Raw genomic sequence first — 15023 nt, 5'->3', positions numbered from 1 at the left:
CTTGTTTCGATTAACTGAAAAAGTATTCCGTTTTAAATATATGCCTGCCATGAAAGCCTGTAAATACTCAACGAAATACGTACAGATAATTTTGTATTTGTTAATCACTTGAATTTCCAGGTGTACCCAGCATCTAAAGGTATAATTAAATGTTTTTTTTTTTAGATAATATAGATGTATGTATCTATAGTCACATTTCTATTTAATCTATTCAATACCATGGCAATTAACTTTCACTAGGCCTTTGGACTCTTATTTTGCACAACCTATTTGCGATTTCCATTTACAGTAAATAATATCTATAATTAAATATGAAATGAATAATTAATCAATGATTACTGTTTGAACCGGTGGAAACATAAATAATTTCTGAAAGCTAATAAGTTTCTATTTACTGAAGGTATACATAAGTTTAATGATTTCTAGTGGAAATATTTTTATGTTCTATTATTTATATCGTATGTAGTAGGATACTGTACATGGAGCACCCACTATTATTTTTTTTTTAAAATTAATGAAGAATCAGAGTCAATGAGAGTATGTGTACTTACAAAAAGGCTTTTAATACCTACATTAAAACTAACAACTCTTTTTTAATTAGTTGTACGTAATTATTACCATTATTTATTTTATTTATATTTGTATTCTGCTTTACTGTATTGTTTAATTAACATATATCGGTGTTATAAAATTACTTACTTACTTCTGCATTCTACGATAATTTATAGAGTAGTAATTACTTAGTACTTAATATTCTGTAACTATCTTGATGAAGCGTCTAATTTAGGGCGAAACATAGGCTTATTCCATTTAGAATAATAAAAATCTTTTTACTCAGATTGGCTCTGATTCTTCATTCATTATCTGAACAAGTAACAGCTAATACACACATAATGAATAATCTAGAACAGTATGGAGGTCGCTTTAAGTATATATACGTGACTATCAAACCGAGTAATGACCAATTACATATGATTGAAAGGTGAATTATACCAGCAAGTATAGCTTTTTCTAAAAAGTCATTTCGACAGTCTTCGTTGAACTTTCTATTTAATTAACTTGGAAGAAAGCATGTAGGTACTTAAAACTTAAAAGCAATAGAAATTAGATAATGCAAAATTACACGTAGGTACCATTTATATTTTATCTACATGGATATTCAAAAAAAAATATACAATCTCATCATCACTAAATTTTAATAGGTGGTAGGTGTTAAACTTATAAAAAAATAATATTGTCCTTGCCTTTCTATAAATAATTACCGAATGTTACTTTTTTATGAAATAAGAGCAAATCAGCCAATTAATTGGATTATTAACGAGTTACCTACGTATTTTTAGTTTGACTAATGTGATTTACCAGACTTCCCTTTAACACAAAACGTCTGTTGTCAGTTAAAATTGAATGTTACAGACGAGAGACACTCCCATGTCGTCAGAAACATTTTAAAATAGAATTCCATACATTAGGCTATGTAGGTGTCCGATTATCCCACGATTATCAAATGAATTGATTTAGATTTCATCTTTTCCTCTATTGTATTAATTCCGGTATTTTCCAATTTATAATAAGTTGAAAAAGTTTATTTAGGTTTGATAAAAACCCAAAATAAATATTAACTGATCGGAAGATTGGCGCCCTTAATAGATAAATAAGATTTTTTCTAAATTTTTGACTTTCTTGAAAAATTGGAAAATTTTCCTTTTCAAAAGCGATTACATATTTAAGAGCGAAAAATTAAAAACAGATACTTGTTATTTTCCTTGGGATAATACCTATAAAATGCCAAATTGCAACTGTTTCAGTAAAATCGAGAGTAGACAACCACCATGTGGTTAGATATCGCCATACACGATTGTTGACGCAAAAGTTCGAGAATTGGAAATTCCAAGAAAATTGCCAAAGTGTTTAATCGAATATTTCGCGGCGCCGCGGAATCACTGAACTATGCCAATATTCAAAATCTATATTAGTGCATATTTAATTTTTTTGAATTACTTATTTAGTAACAAGTGATCTATTATCTTTAACAATTTTATTTGTAGAATTTTATAATGAATTTTCTTATTAGGTATATTAAAAAATTGCTACCATACAAAACAAAAAAAACTGAGCTTCAGATAACATTTCATCTTTCAGGTTCGTTTATTGTAACAGAAACAACAAACAACATGTTTACAAAAAAGGTGCTGATTAAAAAAAAAATAGTGTTGAGAGAATTCTCAATGCACAATCTGTGCAATTTGTTCTTTTACTAATTATATTTGTTTATTGTGTTTTTTCTTTGTTTCGAATAATTATTCCATTTTATTCTAATTGGCATTGTTAGATTGCAATTCATGCATAAAGAGAAGGTCATTTCTTGAACTCACAATTTACTTTCCCTAAATTAGTGTAACTTTCGCTAACAATCTCAATCTTTATTCTACCTACAGTTGCTAAAGATAACATACTTAACAACTTTCCCCTTATTGTAGACGTTAATTGTTTTTACGTTTTACGAAAAAAAAAACTTTTGTGAGTTTAATTACATTTAAATTTAGTAATGCTCTGTTAGCTAATATAGTCCAGTATTTGGTGGTTGTTTACTCAGAATTCTTTTGGATAAAAACCATTGACCTAAATTTTAGATAATAATTGGCGAATGACTCAAAGAACAAATGTTATAGGTAAATGTCTAGATGATGGCCCCCACCCCCCTTCGGGGGATCGAAAGAGGAGGTCCCCCTCACCACTGTACTATAAAAAGTTCGTGGCGGTCTGACCCCCATAAAAAGTTATGGGGGTTCAAAGTTAATAAATATGCCAATTTTTATACATTTCTAGGCATGTAAATATTTATATAGTCATTCTTAAACAATATTCAAAGGTAAAACTAATGAAAAATACATAAAAATATTGAGAAAGTTATATAAAACGTTATTCAAATATCTTTATCAACAGGGTAGGTTAGGTTATCGGGTTTTGTTCAAATGACCACCCTCTTTCGATCCCCCACCTCCACCCGCTTGAAAATAATTATTTTATTGAATTTTATTTGAATTATAGTGTATGAAAATTGTCAAAATAATCAACTTTCAACCCCCATAAATTTTTATGTGGGTGAAACCGCTGTAAATATTGATGGGGTTTTACTCAGGTGACCACTCTCTTTCGATCCCCTTCGGGGGTGGGGGCCATCATCTAGACATTTACCATGTTATATATTGCCACACAATTAAGACACTAGTAAATCCACAATAATTATTATGCCTTATTGTGACTGTATGTACCTACAGATAATTCAAAAACACTGAAGAAGATTATCGTAGTACGAATGATACCGAGGGACGTGTATACTGTAGAGTAAGAATATCGGTAAATTTATTTATTTTTTTAAGTCTAATTTATTTATCCATTTACATCATGTAGAAGCAGTTGAATGTAAGCAAACGTTACATTAGGTAAGCAGCAACATGTACGATATAACAAGTGATACTATAAACACTAGTTAGTTTTTAAAGTTACATTATTAAATGTATACTAACACTAGATTAACAAGGCATAAACAAACATTTTATAAAAAACGAATGATTTTACCATAAAAAGTGCTAGGATCTAATAATCTTGTTCGTTATTAGTCGTTAATAATTATACAGGCACCGAACATAGAAATTACCCATTTACTTGTAGGTATTTTTTATGTCCCTGAAAATGCGTTTGTTTTCAAGCAGAGATAAGTGGTACTGCAATATCTGTTCAAACCGAAATCGACTAAATTTTGAAGAAAATCCGAAAAAGTATAAACATAAATACTGTTGACGTAATCTCCATCCAGGCACCCCCATCTTCCATGTCATCAAAAATAAGCAAAACAAGGACCCCCGACCCCCTATAGTGCTTACGTAATACCGGAATGGTCCCTACTTAAAATGTAGGGATGAGACACAGAGATAGAAGAGCGATACATAGTTTGTCAAAAGAGCAACAGGCAATTACAGAACTTGAACAACAGCATAGAGAAGTAAGTATTAGGAAGGGAAGCAAAGAGGAATTAGAGATATCCTTAAATAAAATGGAAACGGTATTGATAAAACAGTATTGCATAAAGTAAAACAAAAATGCTGGTATACGAGTGAAGAAAAAGTAGGAAAAGAGCGAATATAAAGACAGGAGACGAAAGATTAGAATTTAGATTTTAGGTATCTAAGTCAGATAAGTCACGAAGGAAGGAGTAGTAAGGATATAAAACAGAGGATAACGCAGGGCTGAGTCGCTTTCAATTAAAAGAAGTCACTTCTATGCTCGCGAACGGTTAATTTAGAAATTCGAAAAAGATTGTTAAAGGTGTATGTTTGGAGTGCGGCGCTGTATGTAAGCGCAGCGGAAAAGATGAGGTTAGAAGCGCTTAAAATGTGGTGTTACAGGCGAATGATGGGAATACCGTGGATAGAGAAGGTTAAAAATGAACAGCTATTAGAAAGAATATGAGAACAGAACAGAGGACTCTATGGTTGGTAGTACAACTTCTCAGGCATGAAGCGGCTAGTCAGAGACATATTAGAGGCAGAAACAGGAGTTAGGAGGGGTAGAGGTAGACCTAGATTAGATTACTGTTCGCAAATAGTTAAGGATATGGGTTACTCTAGCTTTAGGGAAATGCGAAGATTAGCGCAGGATAGGAAAGAGTCGAGGTGCGTGTTCAACCAGTTTTAGGACTGATGACCTTTAATGTCGCACGAGCGAAAACGCATAATTTAGTGAAGCTGTGGAATATATTTTATCAACCAAGTCTATCTGAAAATATCTCCTGCTTTTCCGAAAACTATCCTAAATTAAACGAAATTTCAAACAAAGGGTAACATCCCCTAAAGTTTTAAATTACATTTATTGGACGAATTTATTATTTACAGTAAAAGGTGAAATATCTTTAATATTTGTACGAATTTTCCTGTAGCACTTCGTATTTTTCAATGGATGATGCAATACAGTTTGATGACTGCATGTAATAAAAAACCTATGCTCGGTTCTCAACTCGCCGCTAGTGTATACATAGATGTCTTAAATCACATTTGACAACTTCCATAATGGTAACAGAGCTAAACACTACTTAACTACTGTTTGCGTACATATTTATTTACCACAACCGGTACTGTATCCGGTAAACATTAAGAAATTCCTCGTTTCCGTTAATTTCGCTACGAATTATGCTGTAGGAATACATATTAGTTTATTATTGTTTAGTAGAAAGCTAACTTCCGGTGGCCTAACGACTGTCGAAAAAGGACCCTCATTGTTTACCACTCATGTAAAATCTGATAAGTCTTTTAAGCTTTTTCGGCCCCATATCTGATTGCCGAGAACCTCAGGCCATCAGATTGTTAACTAATAGATTTAGAAAGCAAACAAGAACGCAAGGATTAAATGTGACATTATTAAATATTCAAAAGGCGTAATAAAGAATTTTTAAAGTTCGACTCCAGCACACCGTGATTATTTTATTTTGTAACCTACCATCTGCTTGCTTAAAATATTTTAAACTACAAACAATCTTATTTAACACATTTTGGAGACATTGCTATTGTTACGTTGATTTTTAAAGCAACCTGTTATGCGTGTAATTATTATATTTAATTAAGTTTCTAAGGTTGGGTTAAAGTTTTGTTATACTTTTTCGTTAGTACTTGAATAGTAAACGTTAGTTTTTAAATATGGAGGGCCATTATTTAAATTTAACGCTCAGTAAGTACTCTTTGTTCAGTAATGATATTAAATCGTCAGCATTTAAAACAAAACGGTCTGTATTTAACATTATATATAGTCAGTATTTTAAGATGTATAGTGGATACTTATAAGTAGATTCAAGAGACCACTACGTAAATCCAAGCGGTCTAACGAAGTAACCTAACCTAACCTAACCAAGGTATCATCCTCAGTTAAAGGGAGTCTCTAATAACTTATTATAACTTATTAACTTATGCTTATTAAAAATGTTTGCGTGCCTAATATGTATATAAGTTTTCCTTTATAAGGTCTTGTTTAAAGCATGAAGTACTTCGTTAGTAGCAAAACCCCACTAGATGGCAATATACTGCCTATACTAGGATAAGTCAAGGTATTTGAAGACAGTTTAATTCCAAAATTATAATTGTTTACAAACAGATAAACTGAATATTGGGTAAATAACCTAATATTAGGTTTGGATTAGATTGCATTTCTGGTAATTAACATTAATTTTATTCAAACATGACGACTTCTTCGTTTAACTTACTCTGTTGTAACTTATTGTTAGCAAATTATTTCAAATATTAAGCCAACGGAATTTACATAAATGGCATACAAAGAAAAATAAAAGCAAAATTCCTAGATATTAATAAAATTAAAAGAACCTACTGACGCTCTAAAGGAAATAATAGTTCCCTTGGTAAAAAATGTTATAATTTCCTTTTTCCTGTACTGCAAAGAGCAGATTTATAATTGAGGCAATCAGTAAACCCATGTTGTAAATATCTAATATATCTACAGGTACATAAGTACAGAACATCTACACAATTACCAAAGGCATGAGAATAATATAAGAATGAGACTCACGTGGAAACCTGTAGGTGCCTGCTATCATTATTATCTTTTATAGCATAAAGGCGTAATTCGCCACAATATTTAATTTCCTGTTGTACCTTCTTTCTTGCAAAATACGAAAGAAAAATTGAGCGTAAATAATTTAACATTAGCGTCGACGCCGTAATCTATACCGAACCCTATAAAAAAAAAAATAAACGTTGACAATCACTGCAGTAATTAAAATTGGTTACGTGGTTACCAAGGCTATTATTTATCCTTTGCCGCTCTAAAACCGAACTGTATATGTAAAGCATCTCAACTTGAAGTTAATCGAATTTATCAAATAACTTGGCAAGGAGCAACATCCAGAGATGATAATTTTAGAGCATCTTACCACAAAAGAAAAATGATGTATTTTTTTAGGGTTCCGTACGTCCGAATGAAAAACGAAAGCCTTACAGGAACACTCGTGTGTGTCTGTCCGTCTGTCACAGAGTCAGTTTGCTCCGAATCTACTACATCAATTCAGTTGAAATTTAGTACACATATGAATTTCTGTGACGCAAGCACAAATGCATAACGTAAAAAAAATAATTTTGAACATGGTATACTTTTTTGGGGGGCCAATACGAAATTAAAAAAAAAAAGTTTTTCAAACTGTGCCGTGTGACATATCAAATGAAAGAGCTTGTTGTAAGGGTTTCAAATATATTCTTTTATAATTTTAAAATAAATAGTTTTAAAGTTATTTAAGAATAGATATATATGACAATTCCGAAATTACTGAACCTAAAATTTTGAAAAAAATTCTTTACTTATAGATTACAAGAAAATCAATAAGATGTCTATGGTCTGAACACAACGTGGTAAATCATTCAACAAAAAAATATTATAATTGCAGTTTGAATGTATAAGAGAACATGTTTTTTTTTTAAATACAATATTATGTTGGTTCTTGGTTTAAGGTGCCGTACGTCCGAATGAAAAACTGAACCTAGGATCAGTCGTGTGTCTGTCTGTCCGCTTTTCTTATTTAGAGCCATTTAGACTACTGTCAATTAGGTCTTCAGAAATTTAAATTTAATTTTACAGAATATATGGATTATAATTTATATGTACATATTATTGACCGTAATGAAGTTTGTTTACAACTAGATACATAAATTACAACCTAAGAAATTCACAGGTCTCCATATTGGGCACGACGAGTTTGGATTCGATATTCATTGGTACGAAAAATTTTAACATAATGAGGTATTTACGGTAAGACTGCATCTTTAAGAATTGAATGTAGGACATTGTCACAGCTCCATTTTTATCTTCAAAATTGTCAAGAGGGTCTTATTATTAGGGACGCAGCCAGCTTAATTTTTGCATGTATCAAGTTGTAAATTTTAAGTTCCCTTAGAGTACGTACGATATTACGTATCTAAAATTTTTCACCACCTCTCTCCCAAGAAGTGGAATTGTGATGAGTACCTAAGTAATTTAACAATTATGTTCTGTGTTCACCGAGAAAAAACCTCAGAAGTTCTCGATTTAGACAATGTAATAGACATTTCCGCATCATTAAACAAAAACGCTCTGTATAATAGTTTTGCATTAATCAATCCGTTTTGGGTTATGTGAAGTGGAATTCGAATGCTTCAATTATATGTATTGGAGTTCTTCTAGACTAATAGTGATGGTTGCACCATATCAATATCAAATAATCTTCTACATGTTTCCTTTTTTGCCTTTGACAATCGTTTTAATTGGAAAAAGACACTGATGTCAAAATAGTTTATTTAGCTTGAAAGATCAAAGCCAAAATAGAGTTGCAAATAATTATATTCCTATAAAATTAACATTAATTATTTTATATCAAAATATTTATAACACTATTTTGTTTGTGATCTTTTGCACATTGCAATAGGAGAAAGAATTGGAATCCATAGTTTCTTAGCTTTGGGTTCATCTAATAAGTAAAGTTTTTCGAATCGTTTTCTAAGAATTCGATATTGTTTTGCGGGCTCTTTTGTCGTAATTCATAGAATTTCGTAGTTCGTTGCTAAAGGTACGGTAAGTGCTGCTGATATCAATTTGAACTTCAAAATTCCATAGACCATGACATCGAACCAGGAAAACAATATCGATCCAATATTTTAGATTATCAATTTCCAAGGAGTTTAGATTTGTTTGAGATCTCTTCAGTTAAAAAATTGGAAGGCATTCATGGAAGGGAAACAGAATCAGGACAGATAGTAGGTTTAGATTAGTGTTTAGAAATAGTCAGAGATGTACAAAAATGTAGATGTAGACTGCACTAGTTTTCGATAATTGCGAAGGTTAGCTCAGGATAGCAAGAAGTTGAGATACGCATTCAATCAGTTTTAGGGCTGTAACTATTTTGATGGTGACGATATGACGTCGCTTATCGATTCTTCTTTAATTGATTTTCTTCAATAGCAAAATCTTTACTACATACGAGGGTATTGAACCTAATACACCTGCAGAAGCGAAAAATAAACTAATATACAAATACATATATACATCTACGTATTCGTACTTTATATATGCAGAAGCTAGGTTTATTTTTATTTTGCACATTACAAAAAGAATTTCCCATTTTCATATCCAATGAAGTATTATATAGCGTAAACATGCTCATCGTAAATCATATTTACACATGTTGCAATAGTTTGTTAACACCAACAAACCATCAGGCCTAACACATTTATATAGGAGTGCTTTAGTTCAGTCAGCATCTGATATGTATATCGGTGATATGCTCACGTATCGCAATTTTCTAAGTAACCTGACTCATGAGAGCGTCAGCGGTGAATTACAAACTTAAATTACAGTCCCTACTTCAACCGATCCGCCCAGTTGCACATGCAGCTTTAAGTAGATTTGTATGGACCTATAACGAGAGCACGTGAGGTTCTTTTGACACAGAGAAAAATAAAGCGCAAATTTAACGATGTATGAAAACATCTGCATTGTCTGCCAATTTTCGGATGCATAATTCTCTTCTAATTATGATGGGGTTGAGTATGCGTCCATAAAAAAGCTTTTGAAATTGAACTATGCGGAAAAACTCGAATTAGTCACAAAATTGCTTCTTTATACCATACGAATATACCTTCCGCAAAATTAAAGACAGTACAACTGTAGGGATAGATGTGCAAGGGCAAAAGATTAGTATGCTTAGATTTGCAGATGATATAGCAGTATTAGCATCCAGCAAGGAGGACCTAGAGATAGCTTTAAATAAAACGGAAGCGGTTCTGACAGATCAGTACTGTATGAAAAAAAAGTAAAACTAAAATACTGATATGCAAGGGAGGAAGAAGTAGGGAAAGAGCGAATATAAAGATAGGAGATGAAAAATTAGAAGAAGTGGCTGATTTTAGATACACAGGAAGTCAGATAAGTCAGGATGGAAGGAGTAGTAGGGATATAAAGCAGAGGATAGCGCAGGGTCGTGTCGCCTTTAATAAAAAGAAGTCACTTCTATGCTCGCGAACGGTTAATTTAGAAATTCGAAAAAGGTTGTTAAAGGTGTATGTTTGGAGCACGGCGTTGTACGGGTGCGAAACATGGACAGTGGGAGCGGCGGAAAAGAAAAGGTTAGAAGCGTTCGAAATGTGGTGTTATAGGCGGATGATGAGGATATCGTGGGTAGAAAAGGTTAGAAATGAAGAGGTATTGGAAAGAATAGGAGAACAGAGGACTCTATGGAAGTCAATAAAAAATAGGCGAGATAGGTTGGTAGGACACCTTCTCAGGCATGAAGGTCTAGTCAGAGACATATTAGAGGCAGAAACAGGAGTTAGGAGGGGTAGAGGTAGACCTAGATTAGATTACTCTTCGCAAATAGTTAAGGATGTGGGCTGTTCTAGTTTTAGGGAAATGCGAAGTTTAGCTCAGGGTAGGAAAGAGTGGAGGTACGTGTCCAACCAGTCTTAGGACTGATGACCTTATGATGATGATGAAAATTTAATTGAATATTTCAAACCATTTTCAGAAGCAAAAACGTAAAAAAATTAAACAATGATTCGTATCTCTCAAAGCATACATTTGCGGACTGTATGTCTATATGAACAACACTTTTGTTAATAATGACTGCAATAGCACTACAACATAGTCATCATCATCATAAGGTCATCAGTGCTAAGACTGATTGGACACGCACTTCCACTCTTTCCTATCCTAAGCTAATCTTCTTATTTCTCTAAAACTGGAACATCCCACATCCTTAACTATTTGCGAACAGTAATCTAATCTAAGTCTACCTCTACTCCTCTTAACTCCTGTTACCGCCTCTAATATGTCTCTGACTAGACCTTCATGCCTAAGAAGGTATCCCACCAATCTATCTCGTCTATTTTTTGTATATGTAACATACAGCGAAAGTGTGCAATTAAGAAAATATTGTAAGCACGTATTTGGCTTAATTCGATTACTTCCTACAGCTATTAATGTGTTTTCGGGTTTCCTCTTTTTACACTCAGCCTTAATGTTTTTCAGTTACGGAAAAGTAATTCTTATTTAGTTTGTGAACTGTAATTAATAAAAGCATTGGTGTTGACTTCTGTGCCACTAGAACCACTGACTATCTCTTATTACCCACTTATTCACTATCAAAAGATTTGAGATCGATCGATAGCGGTGCTGGGACCTACTGTCAGCATCCCTTTGGACACGTTTATGTTGTATATGCGAGCTGCGAGGAGAACAGCGCAGACAACGACGATGAAAGCAATAACAATTCCTTGCTTGCGTTGTTTGTTTACATTGGAGCTGTGACTAACGATGAGGCGTGAAGATGAATGTGTACAAGATGAAATATCATTTTCAACAAGAACTTTCAAATGGTACCTCCTGAAAGATTCTCGATCAAGATGTCAATATGCAGCTTGTAGCATACTCAATAAATACAAATAGAAGACAATTGAACGAATTTCGATTCTGAGTCCGTCTGCCATGGTCCAAGTTCTTCTGTAGTTTCTTTGAATCACTTAAGCAACTGCTGAGGCAGTAATATTTTACAGATAATTTTTTACTTTCTTCTATCTTCATTTCGCCTATTTTATCTTTGTCACCTCAACCATCATCTACTTATTCCATCGGTTCCTAAATGGAGGCTGAATAAGAGGGCCTTTCTCCTTGTTCTCCTACGTGGTGCGAAGGAACTGTCAGCCAACCAGAATTTTAGTAATTGGTAGGAATGAGACATCTAAAAAATTGTTTTAGGAAACATCTTCATTTGAAAATGCAACATTTTGCTCTGAGTAGCTTTGCGTGCGATAATTGTTGCTCCTACAAAAACACTTCTAAATGCAATATCAAGGTAGCTTGCATCTCCAAGATAAACGTCCTTTAGTTGGTTGTGCAAAACCAGCTAGGAAATCAAAGAATATGATACAACTAGTCTAACCTAAAGCTAGCTTACCATCGAAAGAATATTGAGGAAGTTTTCTACTTTTGTATTGCTAATATTGATTATGTAGCGAGCACGAGTGTGTTTGTGTGCGATCGGGCACACGTGTGCGTGAACGGCTTATCGATTCGCCGACTAGACGGGGGCGCCTTTCTTCATGTGCGCCATATTTGTAAAGTAAATGTGTGTGTCGTACCTGTGCTCTGGGAAAGCAGTTAAACAGTTCAAAGAAAAAATAAACTATCCGGATGTTTCCAGAAGGTTCCAGAAAGTAAACAAAAGAGTATTTAAAGGAAGAGACGATCGCCGAGAGGAGGAAATAAATTGACCGTTGCAGAAGTGAATCCAAAAATAAATTGACAGTGACAGCAGTGAAATAAATAGCGCAGTGAATAGTGTAAATAAATAGTATTTGTTGTTATCTGTCTTAGAAGTTAATTTTGTTAAACCTACGAACATTACAATCATTTTAGTTGAAAGAAGTTTACGTATGTTGTCCAAAAGTTTCGGCTCATTGTATAACAAGGAGAAATATCATCAGAAGCAAAAAGTTCCTCATCGATGCTTCTCTAGTGGAAATCTGGCTTTACACCAAATAATGTCACTTGTGACATTGGAGCTTGACATGACTTTTGAAGAGTTATGAAAACTTTAGAACTTACTCTTCCTCCAGTGCATAATTTGACCTTTTAGCGAACAAAATAGTACAAGTTACTTGAAAGAAGTAAAAAATATCGAGAAAATATTAGTTTGTTTCTATATTTTAACCATGTGTTAATCAGATATCGGAATAAAGAACTACTCCGAGGGTATTCTTGAAGATTCCTTTTTTCAAACAGTAGTGAAGTTTCTTTTTTTTAGGGTTAAAATCTAGTAAAGCAAAGTGAAAATTTCAAATACTAAAAATAATTTGTTCCAAGAAAGTAATAGATATATTAAAGTTGCTTTAAATAGCTTAACTTAGAAATCCACCGAATGTAATAATTCTTTATTTAGTTTTACGAATTTGGTCTTGGTATTGTTCGTTCGGTCTTGGTTTAAGTCTTGGTCTTATTCGTTAGGTCTTGGCAATTTTGGCATTTTCTCCAGACCAAGACTAAGACCAGTTTTGCTCATCACTAATTCTGAGTGACGTATTTCATGGACGGCCCCTTATACGATATTTATGCTCAGTTAAAGACAACATTTATTTTAAATTCCTTTTAAAAAATTCCAGAAAGGTTGTCCTTTTTACGTGATCTGTAAACTAACCAATGTGGCATTCTTGTTGTCACTTTGCTTTATAATTATACGGCAACAAAGTGTTATTAAATTAACTTTGTCTTTGAAGTAAAACAGGAAACTGATAACGACCTAGACTATGACTTGTTTACACAATGGAATGAAGTAAATTAACAGTTTATATGTATGTAACTACTTCCCTTGTCGCATGTTACAGTAATGCAATAATAATTAAACTTATGTATTTTCGTATATATTGGAAATGCATGCAGAATGAACAAAAGAATCTTTATTATTACTCGTTTGGAATTAATTTTGATGAGAGATTCATCACTGCAGTTGTATATAAAATATATAAGTACATTTATACAAGGATTATATTATTTGTATGCTTGTTTTACTTTGTTGCTTTTTTATTTTGTCTTGAGGTTAATTAAGGTTAGGTTGGGTTAGTAAAGTTTATCAGTCTGCAAATAGTTGTCGATATGTTGACCCAGGATGCTTCATTGAAAATTAAAACGTATATAATTATTAAAACAAGTCGTTTATTAGGTAGGTGGCGAGTAATGCAGCAAAAAATTATTAATAAATTTAAATGTGAGCAATTCTTCAATGTTGGTGGCTCAGATCAAGAAGAAAAATCATGTAAGCCACCAGGGATGCTCAACATTCGATTGCGGGTTTTGGGGCAGTTGATGGCGAAAAGCAAAGAAAAATTCATAACTGTGACTAACAAACTTCCTTAATTACGTCTTGTCCTTTTCTTTTAATAAAATGAAAAAATAGTAAATACTTGTACTTATTTCATGTTTCATTTATCTAGTTCTAGCTTGACTTAAGGATAAAAATAAAATATGTCCCTCGATTCTGTGGTAAAGATTTGAAAAAAAAAACTGATTAGTAGATTGCATAGAGCCTGGACAGTAAACAGTAGATCTTGGGTTTGATTAAGTTGGGCATCCCTGATCTAAGCTAACCTTCGGTGCATTTTCGGGTTTTTATGTAGTTACGCCTATTAGTACATAAAAGGTTTCTTTTCAGTTTTCCAAAGTTCTAATTGCTTCCAGTCGGACAATTAGACAACAGAAAAAGGTATGGGATTGTGGCAAAAATTGAATAATTACCATTTTTTATCATCATAGGGTCTTTAGTCCAAAGACACTGGTTGGACATGCACCTCCACTTCTTCCTATCTTAAACCAATCATCGTAGGTATTTTCGAAAACTAGAGCAACCAACATAATTAATTGCGAACAATAATCTAACCCAAATCTACATCTGTCCCTTTTAACTTCTCTGCCTTTAATATGTCTCTAACTATTCCTTCATGTCCGAGGAGGGTCATATGAACTTATCTCGCCTATGTCTTTCTTATGGATATCCATAACGCCCTATATGTTATCATATTCTTTCTAATAGTTCCCTATTCCTAACCTTTTCTTTATAACACCACATCTCAATAAACGTCCACGTATCCAATGCACACAGAACCGTGCATCAAATATAAACTTTTCTACGTAATAATCTTTTTAACTGATCGCTTTTTGAAACAAGCGATTTTATCCTGCCTTATCTTTGTTTTATATTTCTACACGAGAAAAATTACCATCCAGGTGCTTTTGACTGACAATGGAAATTCTTCCATGCTAGTACAGTGAATTGCACTCATTTTATAGTGACGAACATGATAATTTCTTTAATATTTTCCTCTTCATGTAGGGCTTTTTCAAACCTGAGTGATCTGACTCCATGAATATCGAAAATCGGTGCAACTTCTTCTAGTTGAACTGCACGAATTAAATTTTTTATTGAAGTGATGTATGATTTTAGAACGATA

General features: G+C 33.1%; 2 protein-coding genes across 3 annotated transcripts in view; one reads left to right on the top strand and one right to left on the bottom strand.

The window, feature by feature from the left end:
* The window catches only part of LOC108741475 (E3 ubiquitin-protein ligase MYCBP2), a 238858-nt gene that overhangs the window by 81543 nt on the left and 142292 nt on the right, over window positions 1–15023 (bottom strand). The window lies entirely within an intron of this gene.
* LOC108741476 overlaps window positions 1–15023 on the top strand; it is a 57372-nt gene that overhangs the window by 4836 nt on the left and 37513 nt on the right. Inside the window, exon 1 of one of the 2 annotated variants that reach the window (XM_025973831.1) lies at window positions 3787–4003. The exons of the other annotated variant lie outside the window; for it this stretch is intronic. Coding sequence (XP_025829616.1) covers window positions 3920–4003 — 84 coding nt within the window. The 5' untranslated portion in view covers window positions 3787–3919. Of the gene's footprint in view, window positions 1–3786; window positions 4004–15023 lie in introns of those variants that run through there. 2 annotated transcript variants of the gene reach the window in all.

This window comes from Agrilus planipennis, unplaced genomic scaffold (genome assembly GCF_000699045.2).
Source record: "Agrilus planipennis isolate EAB-ADULT unplaced genomic scaffold, Apla_2.0 scaffold204, whole genome shotgun sequence".
Taxonomy (NCBI): domain Eukaryota; kingdom Metazoa; phylum Arthropoda; class Insecta; order Coleoptera; family Buprestidae; genus Agrilus; species Agrilus planipennis.
Note: the sequence above shows the minus strand (reverse complement) of the source record. Positions and strands in the feature narration are given on the sequence as shown.